The sequence below is a fragment of the Nansenia antarctica genome (genome assembly GCF_963989245.1).
Source record: "Nansenia antarctica genome assembly, chromosome: 6".
NCBI classification, from domain to species: domain Eukaryota; kingdom Metazoa; phylum Chordata; class Actinopteri; order Argentiniformes; family Microstomatidae; genus Nansenia; species Nansenia antarctica.
This window is the reverse complement of record NC_137676.1, coordinates 9,778,995-9,803,038: the sequence shown is the minus strand read 5'-3', so window position 1 is coordinate 9,803,038 and position 24,044 is coordinate 9,778,995. Positions and strand designations below refer to the sequence as shown.

Here is a 24,044-nt window from a genome sequence, read left to right as displayed (position 1 = left end):
GTTATTACATGCATGTGAGCTGCACTGCCTACTGTAATTCATACAAGTGGCTCGTAATAAAATTAACGATGTTGTTATAAGCCGAGGAAATTAGTTTAATTCAAGATTTAAAGGGAACTGATATTTATGATTGTATTTCAGTCTTTCTTTATATCCCTCCGGAGCTGTCTATCTCCCCTTCAACATGCCTAGTGCGTTCCACAACGGACCTTGCCCGGCCTCGCGCTAAATTATACTGGATTTTCTCCGGTGTCTGGGAGTTCACAAAGGGAGTTTGCAGCCATGTTTTCAATGTCACCTGATAAGAATAAGACCATTCTATTATTACAGTATAAGCAGCACCAGGGCTGGACTGGGACAAAAATTAGGCCCTGCCATGTGGCTCAGACCGGCCCAACACAATCGGTCCGACACCGCCGATCAACATGCTGGCAGTCTGTTGAATATACCATTTGTAAAAAAAAACTATAGAGCGGAGTAAGTGACATGGACAGCAAGTATACCAATGCAAGTGTGAACCAGTGTACTCACTCACTGTTGACGTACTCCACGGTGATGAGACATGGCTGCTGTATCTGTAGTAGGCCTAGCCCCCACAGTCGATCCAGAGAACGTCAGTTTCTGACATTTTGAGGCATCCTCTGCTAGCTTCTTACTTTTTTTCTCCCTAATTTTCTGGGCACCCCCTTTCACTATCTTATCTACGAACATGACACTGCACTTGGGTTGTCGGCCGAGGGATCAGAGTGGGGGAGGGGACCGATGGACAGCAGGGCCTAAGCATGTGATTGGGCCATCCCATGTGTTAGTATAAACGGGGGCCGACGCTTGATTCAGCGCTAGTTGATGCCGCGCTATTTTGGGCCGCGCTAGTTTGGGGTCGGCCCCCTAGTTTGGGGTCGGGGGGGGGGGGGGGGGGGGGGGGCGGCCCGACCGGCCCAAAACTAGCGCGGCCCACCTGATTGTATGGCCAGTCCAGCGGTGAGCAGCACTCATCCCCCCTGAAATAAAAACAGTCAAAATCGTCCCCCTTCTAAAACGACCATCCCCTCTTTCCATACTTTATGTCATTTTATCAATGAACGTGGTATTACTGCTATTTCAAGATGCGAGGGGGCACGCACACATGCAATGACATTTTTACTAAGTTACTGACACTGAAGTCACTGACGCTGAAGGGATGCTAAAATTGTCCTCATATGATAAAATCCACCACCTCCCCTGATTTTCTTTTACAACTTACTGACTATAAGCATTTGCCTGGTTAGCTGTCATGATCAAACGTTACAAATGCAACTTACCGAGAACTTCTCGGCGAGAAGCCACCCTTCTCTGCCCTCTCCCGCTTCTAGACTACCCTATATTATAGCACTTGGCTTAATTCAGCCGCTATAATTGAGCCGCTAGCACGGGGCGTTAATACAAGCCTCATTCACCTGCGTTCATTTTACCTGCATTGGTATTTATAGAAGGAAGCACGTACGCAACTTTAAACCATCTCAGCCCGTTTTATAAATAATGCTTACGTCCGTTTAGAAAAATGTGCTTACGTGAAAGTCAAAGATGACATTCAAGTACTTTTTTTATAAATGAGGCCCCAGGCCTCATCGCTGATCCCTCTGGAAGTGTAGAGTGCTCATCAGTGAAACGCTAAAGAAAGAGGGCACCCTCTTGAAAACCCTGAGAAGCCATTGTTCTTCCCAGTTACCAGTCACAAGTGTCAAGGTACGTGCAAAATAAGGGATTTTATCACCTAGTCCTACATCTGAACTGTGAGGGAGGACTGAGGCCTTGTGGCCTTATGAATCTCATAAGTGACACCATCCGATTCACTTGCCATAATAATTGGTAATGTAATCAAAACACTATGTTTTCACGGGTGAAATTACATGTCTTTGGAAAATAGTCTTATGACACTATTGCAATGGATTAGTGCCATGGGAGTTAGCTGGTACATTAACAAAACAAAAAAACATTAAAGACACTTGACCGAAAGGCCAATAGCTACCACCATTGCCATATAGTACAAAAGTACAATTTATTTAATTTAGTTCGTTTTAAACGTTTTGCAGATGCTTGCCTACTTTTTAAGGTTCTACATGGGCTTGCACCTCCTCCACTGAGTCAGTTTATAACTCAGAAGGATAGTAATAGCAGGGCAACAAGGGCAACTACTAGAGGACTGTGATGTACCATTTAGACGTAGTAAGTTTGGGCAAACAGTCTTCTCAGTCAGAGCCATCCATTACTGGAATACCCTTCCTACTGATCTAAGACTGCAATAGCTTTCTAACTTTTAAACTTAAGGGGTGGCTTAAACTAAATCAAATTTGTGATCATGAGTAATCATACTAATTTCAAGCACTGCCCGTAAACAATGTTATTAATTATATTCGTCACTTTGTTATGTATCTGTGTACTATCTTGTTTTGTACTGTATTGCAATGTTGTGTCATTTTAATGTGCCTGCTTATCTTGTATTGTCTTGCTTTGTCTTGTATTGTCATGTACTGTGTTGCCTGTTGTGTCGTTTTGTTGTGCTTGCTGATGTTTTTAATGACACTACACCATTCATTTTGTAATAACCTGGGGCCGGATTCACCAAAGTGTTCTTAAGATAATTCTTAAGACAATTCTTAAGAAAAAAGATAAGATGTTCCTAAGAATGTTCTTAAACGCTATTCACCATTTTTTTCTTAAGAATTGTCCTATGTCTTAAGAACTTCTTAGTTTTCTCACTTAAGAAGTTCTTAGATTTTGAACTGTGATTTTTACACCTGTGTGTCTCTCTCTCTCTCTCTCTCTCTCTCTCTCTCTCTCTCTCTCTCTCTCTCTCTCTCTCTCTCTCTCTCTCTCTCTCTTTTGAACTTATGAAGAACTTCCATCTAAAATGTGAATATAAAATAAATAATAGTAAGGACATTGTTTCAGTTACTTGGCCTACTTAAATAACATGTTCATAATGATTAATTAAGTAGTATACATCAAATACAACAACTGCCTCCTTGATTTACTTTCTGAGTACATTGTGGTGTAATCTAGGAATAGGCCTACATGTGACACAGGCTGAAAGGCCCATTTCAGTTATATCTCAAACACAGTGGAGCCCCTAGACTTTTGGGGGCCCTAAGCAAACAACATTATGGAGGCCCCATGGTAAGGGTCTTAGGCGGGTGACGATGTGGACATTTTTAAATGTATTTATTTCCCTGACACTAAAATATAATACGGTTTTACGAAGTTCGCGCATATGCGCGCGCTCCTGTGTGTGTAAGTAAAAAAAACAGTCTGAAAGACTAGCGTCTCTTTTACAAAGGAGCCCTGGCCAAGACAGCCACAATACAACAATTACATTTGACATAATAAAAGCACATAAAAACATGCAAAGCACATTACATAAAAACAGTAAAAACAGTACATGACCACAGGTACAGTAGCACACCTAGTACACATTGCGACATACTGGACCACAAGTAGCATACAAATTACATGCAACATGGAGCATGTAAATGATGCATGTAAATGCATGTAAATGATGGATCTTATCATGAATAATTTTTAAAGGCTTTAATATAGGCTACATGATGTATTAACTATTTATATTTTGTACCCAGATGTCAAATAAATACGTAACAAATGAATAGTTAACTTTAAAAAAAAAAACTGCCCCGCTGAACCAATGAGAAGGACGGGGGGGGCGGTGCTTCCCATCAGTCCGGCCTATCAGTGTCCTAGATTTGCCGCTCGCTCCGGGCGGCACATAGAATCCGTTCTATGGATAAAGGTCTCCAGACGTTTGGAGCGAGAGCAAAGCGGAAGTGGAAACGGCTGGCACCGCGAGACTAGCCAGCTATCAATAAACTACAATTCATCAGAGCAATTGCGCGTCATCTCCCTGTCATCAGAATGATCACGCCCCTTTTTGGGTGATAGAAGGGGAGAAGTTTGACTGGCGGGAATTTCTGGTCTTCGCTACTTTAATCCGATAAAATAAGAAAACCGTAGTGCTTTTTAGATATTAGGAGCCCAAATCCGATGGCCAGTTAGGCAAACTATATTATAGTGTCGTTGCCGATCAATGATCGACGTCGCTATATAGAGAAAATAATGAAATAGGGGTTGATTCATCAGAGCAGTCATACGTCAACTCCCTGTCATCAGGGATTTGTAGTTCTTCATTTGATTTGCCGTGTAAATCCCCAGACTGCCCAAATCCGATTGCCAGTCAGGCAAACAATTATATAGTGTCGTTGCCGATCAATGATCGACGTCGTTATATGGAGAACATTTATGAAATAGGCAATGAATGTGTGTCCATGTTTTTTTTTCCTGTCTGTCTTACATGTAACGATGAATTGAAAATCAAGGACCCCAATTGAAATAAGCCAGTGGCTTTCTTGGGTTTTTATCCTTTTAGTTGACCTTGTATGTAATATGTACTTTCATGTACCTACTTCTGCAAATCTTCTAATAAAGTTTTCAATCAATCAATCAATCCTTTCAGTCTGCCTCCATGAACCACCCGACCCAAAGGCCTGAGGTGTTGTAGGAGGTATGAATATGATTTAGGGGGTATTTAGTATAACAGGCTAATGGGTTTATTGTGAGTTTACTTTGATTGTTTGTTTATTGCCTAGATCACCGTATTGAGAAGTCATATGGTTATGGGGGGTGATATTGCAAGGTAATTTAAGCACCTGCGCACCTTGCATGGTGGTAGTGGAGAGAGAGGGGAGCGATGTATTTTTGTTGACCGCATTATACGCATATTCTATAAGCATTGTTTGTTATTTTTCTGGTTTTGATCGCTTATGGATTATTTTTGTACGTCGCCAAGTTTGACTGTTCTATTCAATTAATGTCCAATGTGACAATTGCCCTCCTCCACCGGCCCTAGTTTTGGATCTAGCTTGCTGTTCATTATTTTCATGATAAAACGTCATAACATCTTCATATACACCATACAGTAGACACTGAACAGTAGACATAAGACATGTTCATAAATGTTTATCTTATATGTGTATATGTTTGTGAATATGTGAATATGTTTTCTGTTTTTTTGCACCTTCGGAAGAGCCACTACAATTTCATTGTATAGGCAACTGTACAACGACAATAAAGTCTATTCTATTCTATTCTATACAGGATAAATACTGATTAACAGTAGGCTACTTTGGCAAATGCCCATTGAACAGATTTATTTATTATCCTATCTTAAGAAAACTAATGTAACACTCCCATCTGGAGAAAAAAAAAATTGTGGAAAAAAAAATGTGAAAAAAAAATTTGGGGAAAAAAATTTGGAGGCCCTTTTTGTTTGGTGGCCCCAAGCAATTGCCTTGGTTGCCTCTATGGACGGGGCGCCTCTGCTCAAACATACAAACATGTGATAGACATTCACACATTCACACAAAACATTCACACAAAAGTACTCTGACCAACTTGAATTAACAATATGTGTTAACACATTGTCTAGGGCTAAACTAAATATTAATAAAATCAAATAAATGCAATACAAAATTGTTCAAGTAAGACTTACCTTTCACTTTAGCTGCTTTAAGACAGGTGAGAGCTTCTCTTAAAGTTAAGAAGACATTTGAGAAGAAATCTAAGAACTTTGTTTTGGAGAATCTCATTTGTTCTTAAGTTCTATCTTAGGAAAAATCTTAAGAAGAAAGTTAAGAAAAAACTAAAGTTAAGATAAGATTTTCTTCGGGAATACCAAATCTTCTTAAGTTTTGTCTTAAGAACAAATGTTGTTCTTAAGAACACATTTGTTCTTAAAAACGCTTGGTGAAGATGGAAATTAGCTCATGAGCTAACTCTGGCGCATTTACATTGATGTGGAAACTGATTTGTTGATTAATGTGCACTGTCCCTGGTAAATAAATAAATAAAAATAAAATAAAGATAAAAAAATAACAGGCTTTGGAATTTGGCATAGTAGTACTGTACATGGGTAACTATGGGTAACATGGGTAATTATTACTGTAATGCTGGGTGTGGGATTGGGGAAGTTGCTATTGTTCAGAACAATGTCTATAGCTTTAGATTTGCAATGTTGCCAAAGATATAAAAATTTCCCCCAGCAAACTTTCAGATGTCTGTGTTGTTGAGACCCACTGATACAGAGTGATGGTTGAATAGTGTACCAGAGACGCAGCTGTGTCTCAATCCAGTTGGTAAAGGAATCCATTGTTACCTCCACTGGGAAATCCTCACGAGTTGGAAACTTTCTCAGGATCCATACAACATACTTCAGTAGTGGAGTTCCGAAGGGACACACACAGGCACACACACACACACACACACACACACACACACACACGCACACACAGGCACACACACTACAGCCTGACTGTGGCACTGATGGGATGCAGGCAGCCCTATGACTATTAATTTGTACTGCACTTTCTTATGAACATTAATTATTATTTAATTGACATCCACATGTGAAAGCGTTATTGTAGATAATACCATAGAAAATATAACCATTAAGGCATCAAGCATTTTAGTATAAACATTCTCTTTATTTTAGAGAAGGCTGACAATGCAGAAGTGAAACTGGTTTAAAAGTGGTAAAGTGACCTTTTTGGGGGTTTAATGGGTTTGAAAAATACAATCTAAATATTACTTCTTACTACCGTCAAAGTGACACTACCCAAACTGGTTTCAAATAGTATTTAACATTCAAATCGTTTTCTGTGCTTGACTGAGTTCGCCTGGCTGAACCAATGGAATTTCATACTTTTCAACCCAGGTCTGGAACATAGCAATAGAATTCAATGTCTAATACATGGAATGGTATTGACTGATTGATGGATAGCATTCCTCATTGATACTATTCCTCATTCCATTCAAACAATGAGCCGGTCCTCAGATTTCTACCTCCTCCAGCTCCCTTGGACACACCTTTCTCAGTCCTTTCACATCCAGAAAGTTGATTCACTGTAACAACTGAAGATGATGTGCTCAAACCCATTATTTCCCCTACAGATGCTGCCATTGAAATCCAGTGGATCCATTACAAATACATGTAGATATTCAGACAAATGACCACTTTGCATGTCTCATAAAGTCCTACAAGTGTACACTCTGTTTAACATATGATACAAGCCAGTTGAGGCATGTGTTTGATACCATTTCTCTGTGCCATACATGACAATGAGCCCGTCCATCACAACTTCTACATAACATCAAGTAGCTTCACGGCTCAATGCTGTGTTTGACCAATAGGTGTCGCCAAAGCGCAGTAGCAGAGTCTTATGTTGCAGTCTGACTGGGGTTGTCGGGGTCAAAGGTCATGATCTCCATGTGGATGAGGCCTGATAGGAAAGACAGAAAAGGAATAGATAGTTTGATTCATTTGGGTGGTTGAAAGAATACCCAGAGAGTAATACATGAAAGAACAATTGTACTGAAGTGTACTATGTAAGCACATAGTATTATTACCTACTTATTCCAAGCATGCTTACTCAGCATAGTCTTGCGAACATTACATACAGCCGACAGACATTATTAGACATCGGTTCTCACTGCATAAATTGGGAAATCAAACACATTCACATCCCACTCAAACTCGCTAGGTCTGCAGGAGTGAGTGGAACTGATACGCCGGGGAGGATTGCCTCTCGTCGGAGACGTGATCACAGGTAACGCCGAAGTCGTCGCAGAGGCCTGTGAGCTAAACAAGAACTCAAGCCGAACGGATTATCCTTGCCCAGTTTATTTCTCGCCAATGGTCACTCACTAGCAAACAAAATGGATGAATTCAAACAGTGGATTACCTCAGAGACGAGGATTATGGGTTGCAACATTATAATTTTCTCTGAAACATGGCTTAATACCAGTGTACCTCATAGCGTTGCTACGCTAACAGGACGGAGCCTTTTCATGGCAGACTGGACAATGGAGCTCTTATACACCATACAAAAGGCTACATAGAGCGTGTCTATGTTCCCACAGCCCTATGTTTCCTTAGTTTAACCCTTGTGTGCTGTTCGTGTTTTTGTTACTAAGCCAATGTTCGCGGGTCTGGTGGACCCACCGCATTATTGGGTTTTTAAATCAATACAGCCATAACAATTTCTATATAAAATATAGAATACAACCTAATCCTAGCCCTAAATATATAATACATACCCTAACCCTACAGATTCCTGCCTTTACAGTATGATTACTTAGAAATGTGAGAACATAGGGCTGTGGGAACATAGGGATAACCCCGGGCATAGTTACCTTAACAGTATCTAATCTAATCTAACATAATAACATGTTGTTACTAGTGTAATCACAGTGTTATATACAGTTTGAAAGAATACCCAGAGGTTAATACAGGAAAGTACAACACTTATTTCCAATGTGGTCATCAACTGTATCCAGTGTTTTCTCTATATGCATTGATTCGTGGCGGGCCGCCACAAATACATTTTCTCCGCCACTAATTGATTCAGTCCACTTTGATTCAGGCTGCGCAACGAGAAAGGCAGCGAGGTATTATGACCGGAGAACAGAAAAAAAGCAGATTGAAGCTAGTTTAGGCCGCTCTCAGACCTACATTTCGTTCCGATTTAGGGTGTAGTAAGTTACAATATGTTACAATGTTGCAATTAACCTCGTCGGCGACGCGCTTGCAAAACAGTTTTGTGATTGGTCCGAATTTAGCGGGACATTTGGATTTCTGGAAATCCCTCTCCCTTCCCTCTCTCTTCGCCCGTCGCCGGTCCCTTTAATCCCGTATCCTAATTGAAAATGCAACATCATCAGCGACGACTGTGGGTTATTGCATTTACTGCTGTTCTCTGGTTCATGTTCTTATACCAGTGCTCAGTATACGAGTATTTTAAATGAACATTCGTAATGTAGTCTCTGATGTTCATGGTCAACTAAATCAGGCTATTTTGTGAAACAAAATGTTCCTGAGCAGCCTCGCACCTAACGATAGCTTCGAAGTATTCATAGCATAAACGTTGGTAAATGTCACAAACGACACAGTATTGGCAGGGGAAAAGAAGGGGAGTCGAATTTGTATTGACAACGGATTTACATGCTGGAAAAACATGCAGCTAAAATTCAGGGAACATTTGGACAATAAGAGACACAAGGGAGCTGTGGTCGCATGGTCTAATTACAGGGCAATATGCGGGGGGCAAAAATAATCTATTGCCTCTATAATCTATTGCCTCTAAAATCATCACGAACAGAACAGCACGGGTAAACAGGGCTCATGTCGCTGTCATCAAAGGTAAGAGTTGGTTTTCTTTAACTCAGCTGATAGCATTACCTTGCTGTTGGTTGTTTACCGAATGCTCCAGCTTCCACTTGCCCCCCCCCCCCTCTACAGCCTTACTCACTCTTCCACTCTCCTATGTCCAGCTCCAAGCTCTCAAAGGAGTCGTCGTAGGGAGGGGAGTCAGGTTCACACTCTGGGTCGTGGAACTCTGACAGGTAGGGGTGTGAGAGGCCCTCCTTAGCTGTCAGTCTCGTCTCTGGATCCAGCAGCAACATGCCCTCCAGTAGGTCCACCGCTGGAAAGACAGAGTGAGAGGGAAAGAGAGGGGAGAGAGCAAGAGAAAAAGAGAGAAAGAGAGGAAACAGAAAGGTTTGCCATCTATCTTCAAAGTTATTTGAGAAATGAATTAATCAATTTAATCAAATAATTATTCATAACCATCACAGAAGGACTTCATTAAAATAAGAAGCGTATCACTGTTGAAACGACTAGAATTGACTCACATTGAGTCGATCACATCTTGTCAATCACATCTTAATACCAGTCACAGGCATAGTGCCCTCCTGCTTCAAGTCATCTGTCATCATCGTGTTCTGAGCCCTCTCCTCTACTCCCTGTACACCCACGATTGCATGGCCGCTCACAGCTCCAACACGGTAATCAAGTTTGCAGACGACACAACAGTGATTGGTCTGATTACTGATGGCGACGAGACGGCCTATAGAAACGAGGTTGACCATCTGGCCCAGTACAGCCAGGCCAATAACCTCGCTCTCAACACCGACAAGACCAAAGAGCTGGTGGTGGACTTCAGGAAAAAAAGGCAGGCACAAGACCCCATCACCATCAACGGGTGTGCTGTAGAGAGGGTTAACAGCATCAAAAGTTTTGAAAGAACATCTCTCTGCATCCACAACAATCGCAGGGTTCTCCTTTCAACAACTGATAGCCTGTTAAATCCTGCCCCTAGAACACCTGATAGCACATCCTCAGCCTCCAAATGTGAGGAATTTTCAGCCCACTTTAGAAACAAGATAACGAACATCAGGATGTGTATTACTAAGACAAGACCAAACATGTTACCCACTGAAAATCACCACCATGTAACATGACTATGAGTTTGTTTGCAAAGTGGTGTCTCAGCCCAGGCCGTCTACTTGTCCCCTTGACCCTATTTCCACCACATTTTTTAAGGGGATTTTCAACTCTGTATGTAATTATTAACCATTGTAAATCGCTCCCTACTCACAGGCATGTTCCTATCGGCACTTAAAACTGCCCTGGTGAGACCCATTCTGAAGAAAAGTGATCTGGATCCCTCTATCCCTAGCAACTGTAGACCAATATCTAATCTTCCTTTCCGAAGCACAATCTTCCTTTCCTAAGTTCACAAATTCTTAGTCTCTAATGGTAGCTTCCAGTCAGGTTTTCGTTCACACCATAGCACAGAAACTGCGTTGGCCTATGACCTATGGAGTTCCTCAGGGATCCATTCTAGGTCCATTCTGCTTTTCAGCCTATACATGTTACCCCTTGGCTCTGCCATCAGGGGTAACAGCTCAGCTGTTGTCTCGGTAACACCCAATAACTACAATATTGTTGGCTGTCTGACAGATTGTATTGCCGATATCAATGTTTAAATTCTCTAGCTTAATCAGGTTAAAACTGAAAAGAGGTATTGGTCATCTATGAAAAAGCCAAAAGAGAGAAATTATCTGCACATTTGAAAACACTGACTCTTAACACCAAGTGCCAGGCCAGAAATCTAGGAGTCATAATTGATTCAGATCTTAATTTTGAATCCTGTATCAAAAATATGACAAAAATATCCTTCTATCACTTAAGAAACATTACCTAAGTGCAATATTTTATCTCCCAAGCAGACTAAAAAAATGTATGCATGCGTTTGTCACTAGCAGACTAGATTACTGCCCGAGATTAACGCCCTCCTGTCGGGCCTACCCAAAAAAGTGATTAGTAAACTGCAAATGGTACAAATGCAGCCGCACTTGTCCTTACAAAGACCAGACGGAGTGCACATATCACACCAGTCCTATCACTGCAAATCACTGCAATGGCGCCCTATTAGTTTCAGGATAGATTTCAAGATTATTTTATTAGTCTATAAGTCACTCCATGGCCATGCACCCAAATACATTATGGACATGGTTGTGCGATACACACCAGGTAGACCCCTGAGGTCCACTGGCACTGAACTCTTGACAGTCCCAGAAGTCAGGACCAAGAGATGGAGAAACAGCGTTCAGTATCTATGCTCCCAGACTATGGAACACCCTACCAGAGAGCCTGAGATTGACCAAAACTCAGGAAACATTTAAACGAGACCTCAAAATGTTTTTATTCAATCTCGCCTTTTAAATCTCTGCTACTTTTGTTGTTTTATTTATTTCTATTGTTATTTTATCTCTATTGTTGTTTTATCTCTACTGTTGTTTTATCTTCTGATTTTTTTCTCTATTGTTATTTTATCTTCCTTGTAATCTGTAAAGCACATTGTGTCACATTTTTTGTGAGAAATGCGCTATATTTGATTTCATTTTAAGTTCCTGGGGGTTCACTAACACCATCATCACCAACGACTACACCTGGGATAAACACACCAACCAAGTAGTGAAAAAAGCGCAACGCTGCCTCTTTCATCTCAGGAGGCTGAAAAAGTTGTAGTAGCACCCAAGATACTGTGGGCCTTCTTCAGAGGAACAACAGAGAGCATCCTGACAGGCTGCATCACTGCTTGGTATGGGAACTGCACTGCCCAAAACCGCAAAGTGCTGTGTGTTACCCCCCATCCAGAACATCTACAGTGAGGATTATCAAGGACCCCAGTCACCCAAACAGGAATCCCCCTTATTCTTTATTGATTATTGTTTATAACCTGCTTATTCTATTATTGATTTTGTATTTCTAGTTTTTGTATTTCTACTTCTTCTATGTTTTGATTTTGTATATCTACTGTAATAACAATGCCAAATTGAACCTGTACCCAAGAATTCTACTCCTTGTAGCCGTATATTGATATATTGATACAATTCTGATTCTGATTCTGATTCACATGGAGAAATATTATGAACAAACATTGAAGAGTTCAGTTGTGCCATTCCGCTTCAGCAAACAAAGGAAAGGAAGAGTGTTCGACAACAATGACACAAATCATGAGTAGGGCTTACCAAGAACAAAAGGACTAACTTCGAGGCTAGATTGAGTCGGCGCACTCAACAACAAAGGTAGATATTGATTTCTTACAGCTCACTTTAATCCAGGATGTTCAGGATGGGTTTTGTTGAGTGCTGTTTTTTTTTGGGGGGGGGGGGGGTAAACCCTATTCCGAAATGTAATTGGAATGAACCCCAACCCAATGCCAGACAAGCTCACCTTTCTCCTCCATGGAAGGGAAGACCTCTTTAAAGTTCTTCTTCTTCTGAATGGGGAGACCCTGGACATAGGAACGAGCCTGTAGGAACATAAACATACCAAGGACAAGGACATCAAGTGCATGCAGGTATATACTGTCATGGCCAAAAATATTTGCACTTCATTAGAGTTGCTAATTAAAAAAGATAGACAAAGGACAGCGAAGGACACTATAGCATAGTAAGTCCTTCAGATAGATAATATAGAGATCAGGGCAGGCTGGTGGAGGTAGAAATCGGAGGCGGCTGTGGCACAGGAGGTAGAGCTGCCGTCTAATGCTCTCAAAGGTCGGTAGATCGGTGGCGCCGGCTGGCCACATGTTGAAGTGTCCAATTTCTACCTCCACCAGCCTCTAATGATAGAGCTATAAGAAGACAGTACGTCTTTGCTCTGCATCTTCTGCACCAGGGAGGACTGAGGGGTTCCTGTCATGTGGAGGATCTTCTTCAGCTGGTCGATGCCTGAACAGGAGGGTTAAGGAGATACTGTGGTGGTGGGACACACACAACATCATGAAACATGGCTTAAACATGGCTTAATAACAGTATTACCGGACAGCGTTGCTACGCTAACAGCATGTAGCCTTTTCAGGGTTTAGAGAACAACAGAGAGCAACGGTAAAACAAGACGAGGTGGTGGTCTGTGCATTGATGTCAACAAAACTTGGTATACAGACACTGCTATCATTGAGAGTCATTGCTCTGCCAATCTGGAATACATGATGATCAAGTGTAGACCGTTTCACCTGCCCAGAGAGTTTACTGCTATTGTTATCACTGCAGCCTATGTCCTTCCAGATGCTAATGCAAAGCTAGCAATGGAAGAACTGCATGTTGCCATGAGCAACCAACAAACTGCACACCCGGATGGAGCCTTCATTATTGCGGGGGATTTCAACCATTCTAATCTGAGGACTGTACTCCCAAAATTCCACCGGCATGTCTCCGGCCCTACCAGAGGTGACAGAAATCTACATCATGTTTATAAAAACATAGTTGAGGGCTATAAAGCCATTCCCCTCCCCCACCTGGGACAATCTGACCACACCTCATTGTTCCAACTCCCCAAGTACACACCACTCATTAAACGTGTGAAACTGACAGTCAGGACAGTTAAAATTTGGCCAGAGGAGGCCGACTCTACACTGCAGCACCAAATCCATACCAAGGACTAGCCTATGCCCAAAGCTCAGACCACTCGGGACCACCGCACGGACATTGATTTATACACTTTTTCCATTCTGGATTACATCCACACATGCCGACAGTGTCGCCACCCACAAACGGATAAGAACCAGAAGCCTTGGATGAACAGTGAGGTACGCTCACTGCTGAAGGTACGCGACGCCACTTTCAGATCAGGTGATGCAGAGGCCTACAGCTCAGCCAGGGCTAATCTGATGAGGGGCATCAAGGAGGCCAAGCTCAACCACAAACTGCGGATCAAGGAGCACTTCCAGAGCAACTCTGACCCCCGTCTTATGTGGGAAGGCATCCAGGCCAGACTATAAACTCCAAAATGCAGCCCCCCCCCCACTAGTACTGCATCCCTTCCAGACAAGCTCAACCACTTTTATGCTCGCTTCGACCGGGACAACAAAGAAACAGCCGTCAAAGCCGAGCCCCCCCAAGACGATCAGCCCCTCACACTCTCGGAATCAGAATTCTTCTCATTGCCAAGTATATTCGCACATTGAGGAAATTGACTTGGTGTGGTTGGTGCATAAGACATAAATATACAAACAGCAATATAATAAAAAACATCAACGTAACAATGTAATAAACATTATTAAGCAAAAAATATTATATATAGTTTAAAAAGACGAAATGACAGAAAGGGGCAGTAGAACAATAATTATGTAGGCTGTAAATTAGAGTATGTAAAACTAACTTAATAACATAATAATAATTCAACTAAAATGGGGAGGGCGGTGGAAGGCATGAGAATGAGAGGCAGGGGGCTTGTTTGTGAGGCCCACTGCCATGGGGAAGAAACTGTTCAGGTGGCGCGAGGTTTTGGACCAGAACCTTTTTCCAGATGGGAAACTTTGGAAGAGGTGGTTACCGGGGTGGGAGGGATTAGCGATGATCTTTCCTGCTTTCTTACTGGTCCTGGAGCGGAACAGGTTCAGGACAGATGGCAGGTTGCAGCCGATGACCTTCTCGGCTAACCGATTGATCCGCTGAAATCTGCCTCTATCCCTGGCAGTGGAGGCAGCGAACGAGACAGTGATCGAGTTGAGGATGGACTCGTAGGTGTAGACCTCGACCATCATTTTCTGCGGCATATTGAATTTCTTCAGGTGCCGCAAGAAGAACATCCTCTGCTGGGCCTTCTTGAAGGTGGAGGTGATGTTCTCCTCCCACCTGAGGTCCTATGAAATTATTGTCCCCAGGAATCTGAATGACTCCACACTGCTTACTGGGGAGTCACACATGATAGGGGGGGTTGGGGCTGGGCTCCTCCTGAAGTCCACTACCATCTCTACAGTTTTTAGAGCGTTGAGCTCCAGGTTGTTCTGGCTGCACCAGAGGCCAGGCTGTCAACTTCCCTTCTGTAGGCGGACTCGTGTGTGGGTCAGAGTCAGGACTGCTCCGTTGACTGACGAATCTACAGTAGAAGTCATTCAGGTCATTTGCAGTCTACGGTCATCCATAGAGTGGGGGGATTTGGTTTGGAGATCTGTGATCTCCTAAAGGCCTTTTCCTTCGTTGGCTGCAAATTGTTGTTCCAGCTTCCTGGAGGACTGTCATTTGGCCACCTTAATATCCTTGCCAAACGTGTATTTAGCCAGTCTGAACTTGTCCTTGTCTCTACTCTTGAATGCCCTCTCCTTCTCCAAACAAAGCTGTTTGAGTCCCTAACCCTACCCCTAAAAACTCACCTACCCCCCCACAATAGACCCCCACTAGTTCACCTACCGCAAGAAGGTCAACTGAGGCGCTATCTCCACGGCACTTCACTCCACCCTGACCCACCTAGATACAAGCAAATGTACAAGAATCCTTTCATTGACTTCAGCTCAGCATTCAACACCATCATCCCCTCCAAAATGGTCACCAAAATACTTGCCCCAGCTTGTCAAATTTGGTCAACCACTCCTCCTCCACCCTGATCCTTAACACTGGCTTGCCACAAGGCTGTGTACTGAGCCCTCTCCTCTACTCCCTCTTCACATACGACTGCGTGCCGATCCATGGCTCTAACACCATCATCAAGTTTGCAGATGACATCACGGCGGTAGGCCTGATAAGTAACAATGACGAGTTTGCCAACAGGGAGGAGGTCCAGCAACTGGCGGTGTGGTGTGCTGACAACAACCGGGCCCTCAACACCAGTAAGACCAAGGAGATCATTGTGGACTTCAGGAAATAAGATGAGATGGAGATCGTGTCTCCAGCTTCAAGTTCCTGGGTTTCCACATCTCCGAGGACCTCTCTTGGACCCTCAACTCCTCTTCCCTGGTCAAAAAGGCACAACAGAGCCTATACTTCCTGAGGAGATTGAAGAAAGCCCAGCTGTCTCCCAGGATTCTACCGCTGCACCATTGAGAGCATTCTAACCAACTGCATCACAGTGTGGTATGGCAACTGCACTGTATCCAATCGGAAGGCACTGTACAATAGGCTCTGACAATAAAGTTGAACAGATAGTTACACATCTAATTCACATCTTCATCGTTGTAACATTAGATATTCTCTCCCTAAGAAGGGGTACAAAATGTGTTTTTATGTTGGTGTAAACCAGTGGTCTGACTGCTAAAAGGATACTGTCGTTGCCTGGGAACAAGACCTGTCTGGTGATCATCTCAGCAAGAATACAGGCTGCTGACCACACATCCACTGAGAGTGAGAGAAAGAGAGAATCATCATTAGAGAATACAATACACTAAGTAAGATACAATATACTAGTAAGACCAGATACAGCAATTCCAGTATTGTTTTCTATTTTACAAGGGCTAGGGTATAGGGGCTAGGGAGTAGGGGAGTAGAGGAAAGAAGCTAGGGGTTAAGGTAGGGGCTATGAGATATGGAGTAGAGGCTAGGAAGGGGCTAGGGGCTAGGTAGGGAGTAGGGAGCTGGAGTTAAAGGTCACCTGTCTGACTGTAGTGCATCCAGTTGAAGATGATCTCTGGAGCTCTGTACCACCTGGTCACAACATAACCTGTCATCTCACTCTCTGTGTGTCTTGCCAGGCCGAAGTCCAGGATCTAGAGAGCGAGAGAGCGAGAGAGCGAGAGAGAGAGCAAGAGATCTGTAAAGGACTCTAAAGATAATCTAAAATAATGAATTGACACTCCCCAAACCCCCACTACATCAAACTATACATGATCCTCTATTGTAAAAGCTCAATGTGACACATTCTAATGCTTAGGTCCTCATGTCGGGATCTGATGTAATGACTGTTCTTTCAAAAAATGTTAATACATTTCTGCGTTGTTGAAAATCAATGACACGTCGCTAATCAACTAACACAGCTTGTTTTGTGAACCTGCTAACAATGTAAAGTAGTGTTAAAGTTAACTAGGTAGCAGTGGGGATTACTCACCGAATCCATTGTCTTGCATTAGTTTGGCTTGACTAGCGAGTTTGTCTTATAGCTATAGACTGTACTAGCAGAAGAGGGGAAACAAGTGTAGTGTACCTTTAATTCACAGTTCTCATTCACAGCCAGGTTTCCAGGTTTAAGATCCTAGAAAAAGAAAAGAATCATAAAACCTATAAATGATCTCTTGATCTAGTCCATGAATTATATTTCCATGTTAACAGCACACGAAATACAGTGTGTATTGATACAGTGTATATATATTGATGATCGTAAGATTATATATCTGATAATTACTTCAGGAGAGATGGTAGTGAAGTACATCACAAATGTGCTAGAGTAAGGTATTATAATGTACTACAAACCCTGTGGATGATCCCTGCAGAATGGATATACTGTTGGGACGGAAACAACACATTTGTAAACACACACACGTAACACACAACTACATTCCTCAGCAATAAAGGGACAATAAAGGGGATCACTCTGAATCAGAATCACACTCTGAACCAATCAGAAGTGTCCTGTCTCTTTGTTTCCATTCCAGAATGTGTTCTAACCAATGGCTGAGCACAACCATGGTTACACACTTTCTTACAGCTGTGCAGGTGCAGCATAGAATAACGTTCCCTGGATTACAGCTTCTCTAAAGGAGAGTCAAGCAGGACTTGCATATTAAAATACGCCGCAAGTGAATAACCATGGAGGGTAAATCCGTGTAAACATTGTTTATGCGCGGTTTTTGGGGTGAATAGCGTTTGCTCACTTTTTACAAAAATGGGCTGATTTTAAAGTCATGTTCATTTTCTCTGGTGATACTGGAGAAGGTGTGCAAACACTGGACACTGGAGAAAATAAACGTAAACCCTGACGTTAAAGCCAACTCATTTTCGTTAGCTGTTAGCTTAGGGTGTATTAACAACATTTATGTACATTGACCCTCCACAACATCAGTGGAATGCAGGTGTTAAGGCCTGCTTGACTTGACCCCAGACTTCCTGGCCCACACAATTCGTAAATGCAAACGCACATACACACACACACACACACACACACACACACCCCAGCGCATGCACACACTCAAGCTCGCACACACACACATAAATACAGTTTAAGAATATGGGCCTATATATGGGAATATGTATTTAGGCTTATAGGGGCCTTTGTCTAGTTGAGGGGCCTTTGGAGCTGTGTGTTTGACTTGACACAGCAGTGTGAGGTCAGAGGTCAACACCTTGAGTCCTCGAAGGAGCTGGTAGAACAGGTACACAATGATGCGATCGCTCAGCCTTCTCCTCTTCATAATGTGACCCAGGTCCTGGGCTACGAACGGCATCACCATGTAACTATGGTTACAGAGAGAGAGAGAAAGAGAGAGAAAGAGAGAGAGGAGATCAATGGAAGCTGGTGGAGGTAGAAATTGGAGGACGAGCTCATTGTAAAGCCTGAAATGGAATGAGGAGCGGTATTTAAGTTTGATGATCCATTCCATGCCATGCAATGAGCCCGTACTTCGATTTCTACCTCCTCCAGCCTCCCCTGGGGGAGATTGATAGAAACAGATTCACAATATCAATATGTACAATAGCTGTAAACAAAGAGACCCCAGGGGTAGAGACACTAAAGCTGATCCTTGGAGTGCTAGGATTAAGAGATACAACAGAAAACATTAAAAGTCTAAGGATTTTGGTAGAAAATAAACTGATTTTAATCTCACACAGCATAACATAAACAAACATGATCAAGCCTGCATGCTGTCAAGGACACAAACACCCAGACACACGTACACGCACACACACACACACACACATGTACACACACACACACACACACACACACACACACACACACACACACACACTCTCCATGTCTCAACAGGCTGTGACTTCTGGCAGAAGTATGCAACTCCCATCTCAAACTCACAACGTCTGGAATTTGTCCAAGGAAGAATCAGGTGTGAAGACATTCAGCAGACAGATCACCTATAGAGAGAGAGAGAGATAGAGGGAGGAATGGAGGGGTATATTCCCATAAGTAACGACATCAGACATGGTTCAATAGAATGTTTTATATAATATTTTATTCTTTCATTTGCAGTATAGTCGGTGGGCTTGATTCAGTTAGCGGTGAAAGCAGAGCTAAACTAAATTAAAGAACATTACTGTTACTACTGTTTGGAACCAATGCAGCATACACATGACACACTTTGACAGGACAGACTAATGCAGTGACATTAATTCAGTAACCTGTTACAAACACATGTACGGAAGGTATGTAAGGTACATTGAGCAGTAGCAGTTATGTAAGTGTATGTGTTTGTGTGTATGCGTGTGTGTGTGTGTGTATGTACTCTTTCAACAGTTGTAAGTGAAAACATTGGACGATGGGGGTCATTATACCCGACACAAACACGAACAGGACAGGAGAAATAAAACCATGTGTTTGCTGACACAGCACATTACATCTGACAAGTGTGGGACAGCAAACCACCCATGTACAAAGAAGTACAATGACTGTTTTTGACAAGGTTTTGTTTTCCTATATTCCTTTTGTCCAAGATTACAGAATCTCTTGACCTTATATGGTTCTGTGTGGCTCAGTTGCTAGATTTTATTGTAAGTAGTATGCACTCACTCGCTCTGGAAACAAGTGTCTGCAAAATGGCATAACCTGTATTATTATAATGGGCTTTTTTAAAGTTATTATAATATTACTATTCTGGATTGATTACATAAAAAAGCATAACTTGTACAGTACAAATACTACAGTAACTATTTGACTGTAGAACGAAAACTTGTCGGCGTTGAACTAAGAAGACACTCCAAGGCGTAGCGGAGGTGGTTTTGAATCACACTGTTATCATCATGATGAGGTAGCCCTGGCCAGATATAGCCCTCATACTACTTGGTATAACTGTTTACATCTGGGTCATCCATGCTAGAGAGCTCCCTGGTTCGAACCCCGCCAGTGACACCACTAGAGAAACACCCAGGACTCACGTTGTCATGCTGGATGTTGCGTAGGAGCCGGAGCTCCCGGTAGGCCCGCTTGGCATGGATCAGGGACTGGAACGGCCGGTACAGCTTCTTGATTGCCACCTTGTCCTGGGTCTGCTGGTCCTGGGCAGAGCTGAGAGAATAAACACACCAGGCAAGGTCAGCAACACTATAGTGATGGGTAGTTTCATTCTAGCCCATACGGAATAATGTACTGCACAAATATATTATAGATGCTACTCAATATATTCATAATTACCCTGAACATATTTGAACATATTATTGTCTCTGTAATAGTTATACCCAAATGGTTACTCTGTATTTCACAGTATTTGCTGTCACTTTGGTTTTTATTTTATTGGTTGTGCTGTGTTTAAAAAACTTCAAACGATCCCTCAAAACCTTTTTAATCTTGCTAACTATTGTTGTTGTTTTTACTGACTGTGCTTTTGTTAAACTTTTTATTTATCTATCTATTATTGTTGTCTCCATCGAATGTAGTATACTGAGAAAAGCGCTATACAAAATAAATGCATTATTATATTATTATTATAATTTGTTATTTATTTGTAACCTTTATTTTAACAGGTTAGTCTCACTGAGATTCACTTTCTTTGACCTGGCCAAAACAGCAACATTTGCAGACACATTAAGGCCCGATCCCGATTCCCTTTTCTACCCCTAGTAAGTAAGTAAGTAAGTAAGTAACGTTTATTTATATAGCACAACATTTACAACGACAAGAGCCGCCCAAAGTGCTTAACAGATCAAATATAAAGAGAAAAACAAGATAAAAGAGATAACATACAGATTAAAGAAAACTAATCAAATAGAAAAATACACTAAAAGCAAGGTGCAGTATAAATAAAAGTGCAAAGAGTGCAGTGTCGGGAAGGCAGGCTCACCTAAGGTCAAAGGCCAGGGAGAAAAGATGTGTTTTGACTAGTTTTTTAAAAGCCTCAATGCTCTCAGCGGCTCTGATGTGGAGGGGGAGACTATTCCAGAGCCTAGGGGTGGCCTTAGAGAAGGCTCTGTCCCCTCTAGTTTTTAATTTAGTCCTGGGGACCTCCAAAAGCAGTTGCTCAGCTGACCTAAGGGCACTGGATGGAGTGTGGTGGCGCAATAGGTCAGCCAAGTACGGGGGTGCCAGCCCGTTCAGTGCTTTAAAAACAATTAAAAGTAACTTAAAATCAATACGGGAGCAGACGGGGAGCCAGTGAAGAGAAGCCAGTATTGGTGTAATATGGCTATGAGCCTATGGCTCGTTAGCACCCCAGAAAATGTATCTTTGCAGTGCTGTCCTCTTGGCCAGATCGTTATTGTAAATGAGAATTGGTTTTCAATTTACTTATCTCAATAAAACAAGGTTAAATTATTAAACAATAACCTGTGGTTACCCTTGTAACAATGTGTGTCAACATGTGTCATAAAGCTGGAATTCAGCCAGTGCAGTTGCAGTTGGACCTAATAAAGCAGCAGTCTATAAATCATTGCCCAATCCTTGCATGAATGGATTGGCAAAGGAAAAAAACGTTATCCAGGCTCTTTAGGCAAACATGGTGTTAGGATCTATCTGTTACAAGGCAAGGGGGTAGCTCTGAACACAGGTTAAATTCTTGCCTTATCTGGCGACCTGCTACGACTTGCCGATTGCCCTCAAGCACACAATAGTGCCTCTGTAAGGTAGAAATGTCCAATACCTCTCACCTTGGAGGAACATTGCAACACAAACCCGGCATGATAACCAGTATGAATACGTACGTTTTTGAAAAATAATTGTGAATATCAGGAATAGGCAGGACATCTGTAGCAGTTTGATCCTGCCGTTTTATCTCTGGATAGCCTATTTGTATTTAACAATTAATAAGAAATTGTGACATGCAAGATGTAGCATATCTAACACCAGATAAATCCATTCAAACACGATAGACGCATCTATTCCTCGGCACCAATGTCATCGCCAACGGTCGTCCGTCCGCGGCACAGGTCAACTCACCACACTGTCCCGTAAGCGCCCGACCCCACCGCCTTCAGCGCGGTGTACCCGTTAGGAACGTCCCAAGTCGTCTTCTGTATCTCTGATCTGTGGAACCCAGACTTCACAGGCGACTCCATCTTATAGCAGTATAAATTGTTTCTGTAGTTAAAATCGTTATGTTTACAGGAAGACTTTTCATAGCCTCCCTCGGGGTTTCGCTGTGACAGGTAAGCAAAGGTAAGCAACGAGGAGAGGGAGACGCCCACCTTCGGGGCGCCTCGAAGTAATCACGTGGGTGACTGGAATGTCATTTTCTTTTGCGGGCCTGCTAAACACACACGCACGCACACGCACACACAGACTATACTATTATAGGCACTGAAAACATGCGTGCATAACTTGCTCAATGACACTACCCCCTACCCTTTTATTTATTTATTTAAACTTTTTTGTACATACTTTGTTAGAACCAGTGGTGTTTTTAACCCCGAAATGTTGGGGCCACTGCCAAATAATATAATATAATATGCCATTTAGCTGATGTTTTCACCCAAAGCGATTTACATTGCAGTGAGTGATTTTTGTTTACATTTGAAAGTGAAATGCATCAATTTGTTGCACTTTGAGGGCAAAAATAAGAGGCTAGATCTATGAAAAACTACAAACATCAGTCAATGTATTGATCTTCTTACCTTTATCTATTCATACTTAGTCATTGTTTAATTCAATTAATCAAACTTTTAATATAAATAACATTTCTTTATTCTCCTCCTTCATCTCTCCCTTCAAAACATTACTTGCACAAAGATACAGTATAGCCTACTGTCTACACTGTACCAAACACATGCTTCCTGTACTCATTTGCAACAATAAACTCATGTTTTCATTTCCATTACACACAGCGAGTCAGATTCTGTCTGACACACAATCGACAGCTTTCAGAAGTAAGTAAGTAAGTAAGTAAGTAAGTAAGTAAGTAAGTAAGTAAGTAAGTAAGTAACGTTTATTTATATAGCACAACATTTACAACGACAAGAGCCGCCCAAAGTGCTTAACAGATAAAATATAAAGAGAAAAACAAGATAAGAGATGACATACAGATTAAAGAAAACTGATCAAATAGAAAAATACACTAAAAGCAAGGTGCAGTATAAATTAAAGTGCAAAGAGTGCAGTGTCGGGAAGGCAGGCTCACCTCAGGTCAAAGGCCAGGGAGAAAATATGTGTTTTGACTAGTTTTTTAAAAGCCTCAATGCTCTCGGCGGCTCTGATGTGGAGGGGGAGACTATTCCAGAGCCTAGGGGTGGCTCTGTCCCCTCTAGTTTTTAATTTAGTCCTGGGGACCTCCAAAAGCAGTTGCTCAGCTGACCTAAGGGGTCTGGATGGAGTGTGGTGGCGCAATAGGTAAAAAATAGCTGGAGAGGTGTCCAAAGGAGTCCTCCCAGTGCATTTGGGACTATTAGGCTTCAAACACAAGTGGTTTCAGTTGAAACCGGTTTGTAGGCTAACAGTTTTAACCCAAACAGCTAACACACAGTAAGACAAGGTAAAATCTAGAATCAAATCACTTAATAGGTTGTATAAAAGATGTCTCCACTCTATTAGTCCAAATGTAACTCTTAGGGTGGGAGCTAGGGTTAGGTTTGGAGCTAGGATTGGAGTTACTCTTAGGGCTGTGGCTAGGCTTAGGGCTGGAGTACCCTAGCCCCTAGAAACTAGCGCATACCCCTAGACATTAGCCTCTACCCCCTATACACTAGCCACTACACCCTACCCCATTGCCCCTAACCCCTAGACACTAGCCCCTTGCCCCTAGCCCCTAGACACTTGACCATACCCCCTAGTCCCTAGACTCCCACTG

General features: G+C 42.3%; 1 protein-coding gene across 1 annotated transcript; it reads right to left on the bottom strand.

The window, feature by feature from the left end:
• Positions 1–7,263: 7,263 nt before the first annotated feature.
• LOC308161111 (mitogen-activated protein kinase 14A) lies at positions 7,264–22,320 on the bottom strand (the record flags this gene model as incomplete). The annotated part of the gene is made up of 12 exons (XM_080535064.1): positions 7,264–7,325; positions 9,354–9,527; positions 12,626–12,704; positions 13,046–13,125; positions 16,435–16,506; positions 16,760–16,874; positions 17,309–17,356; positions 17,575–17,604; positions 18,444–18,555; positions 19,133–19,191; positions 20,209–20,338; positions 22,202–22,320. 12 exons carry the CDS (start codon positions 22,318–22,320, stop codon positions 7,264–7,266), a joined length of 1,080 nt encoding a protein of 359 aa, XP_080391190.1.
• Positions 22,321–24,044: the final 1,724 nt, after the last annotated feature.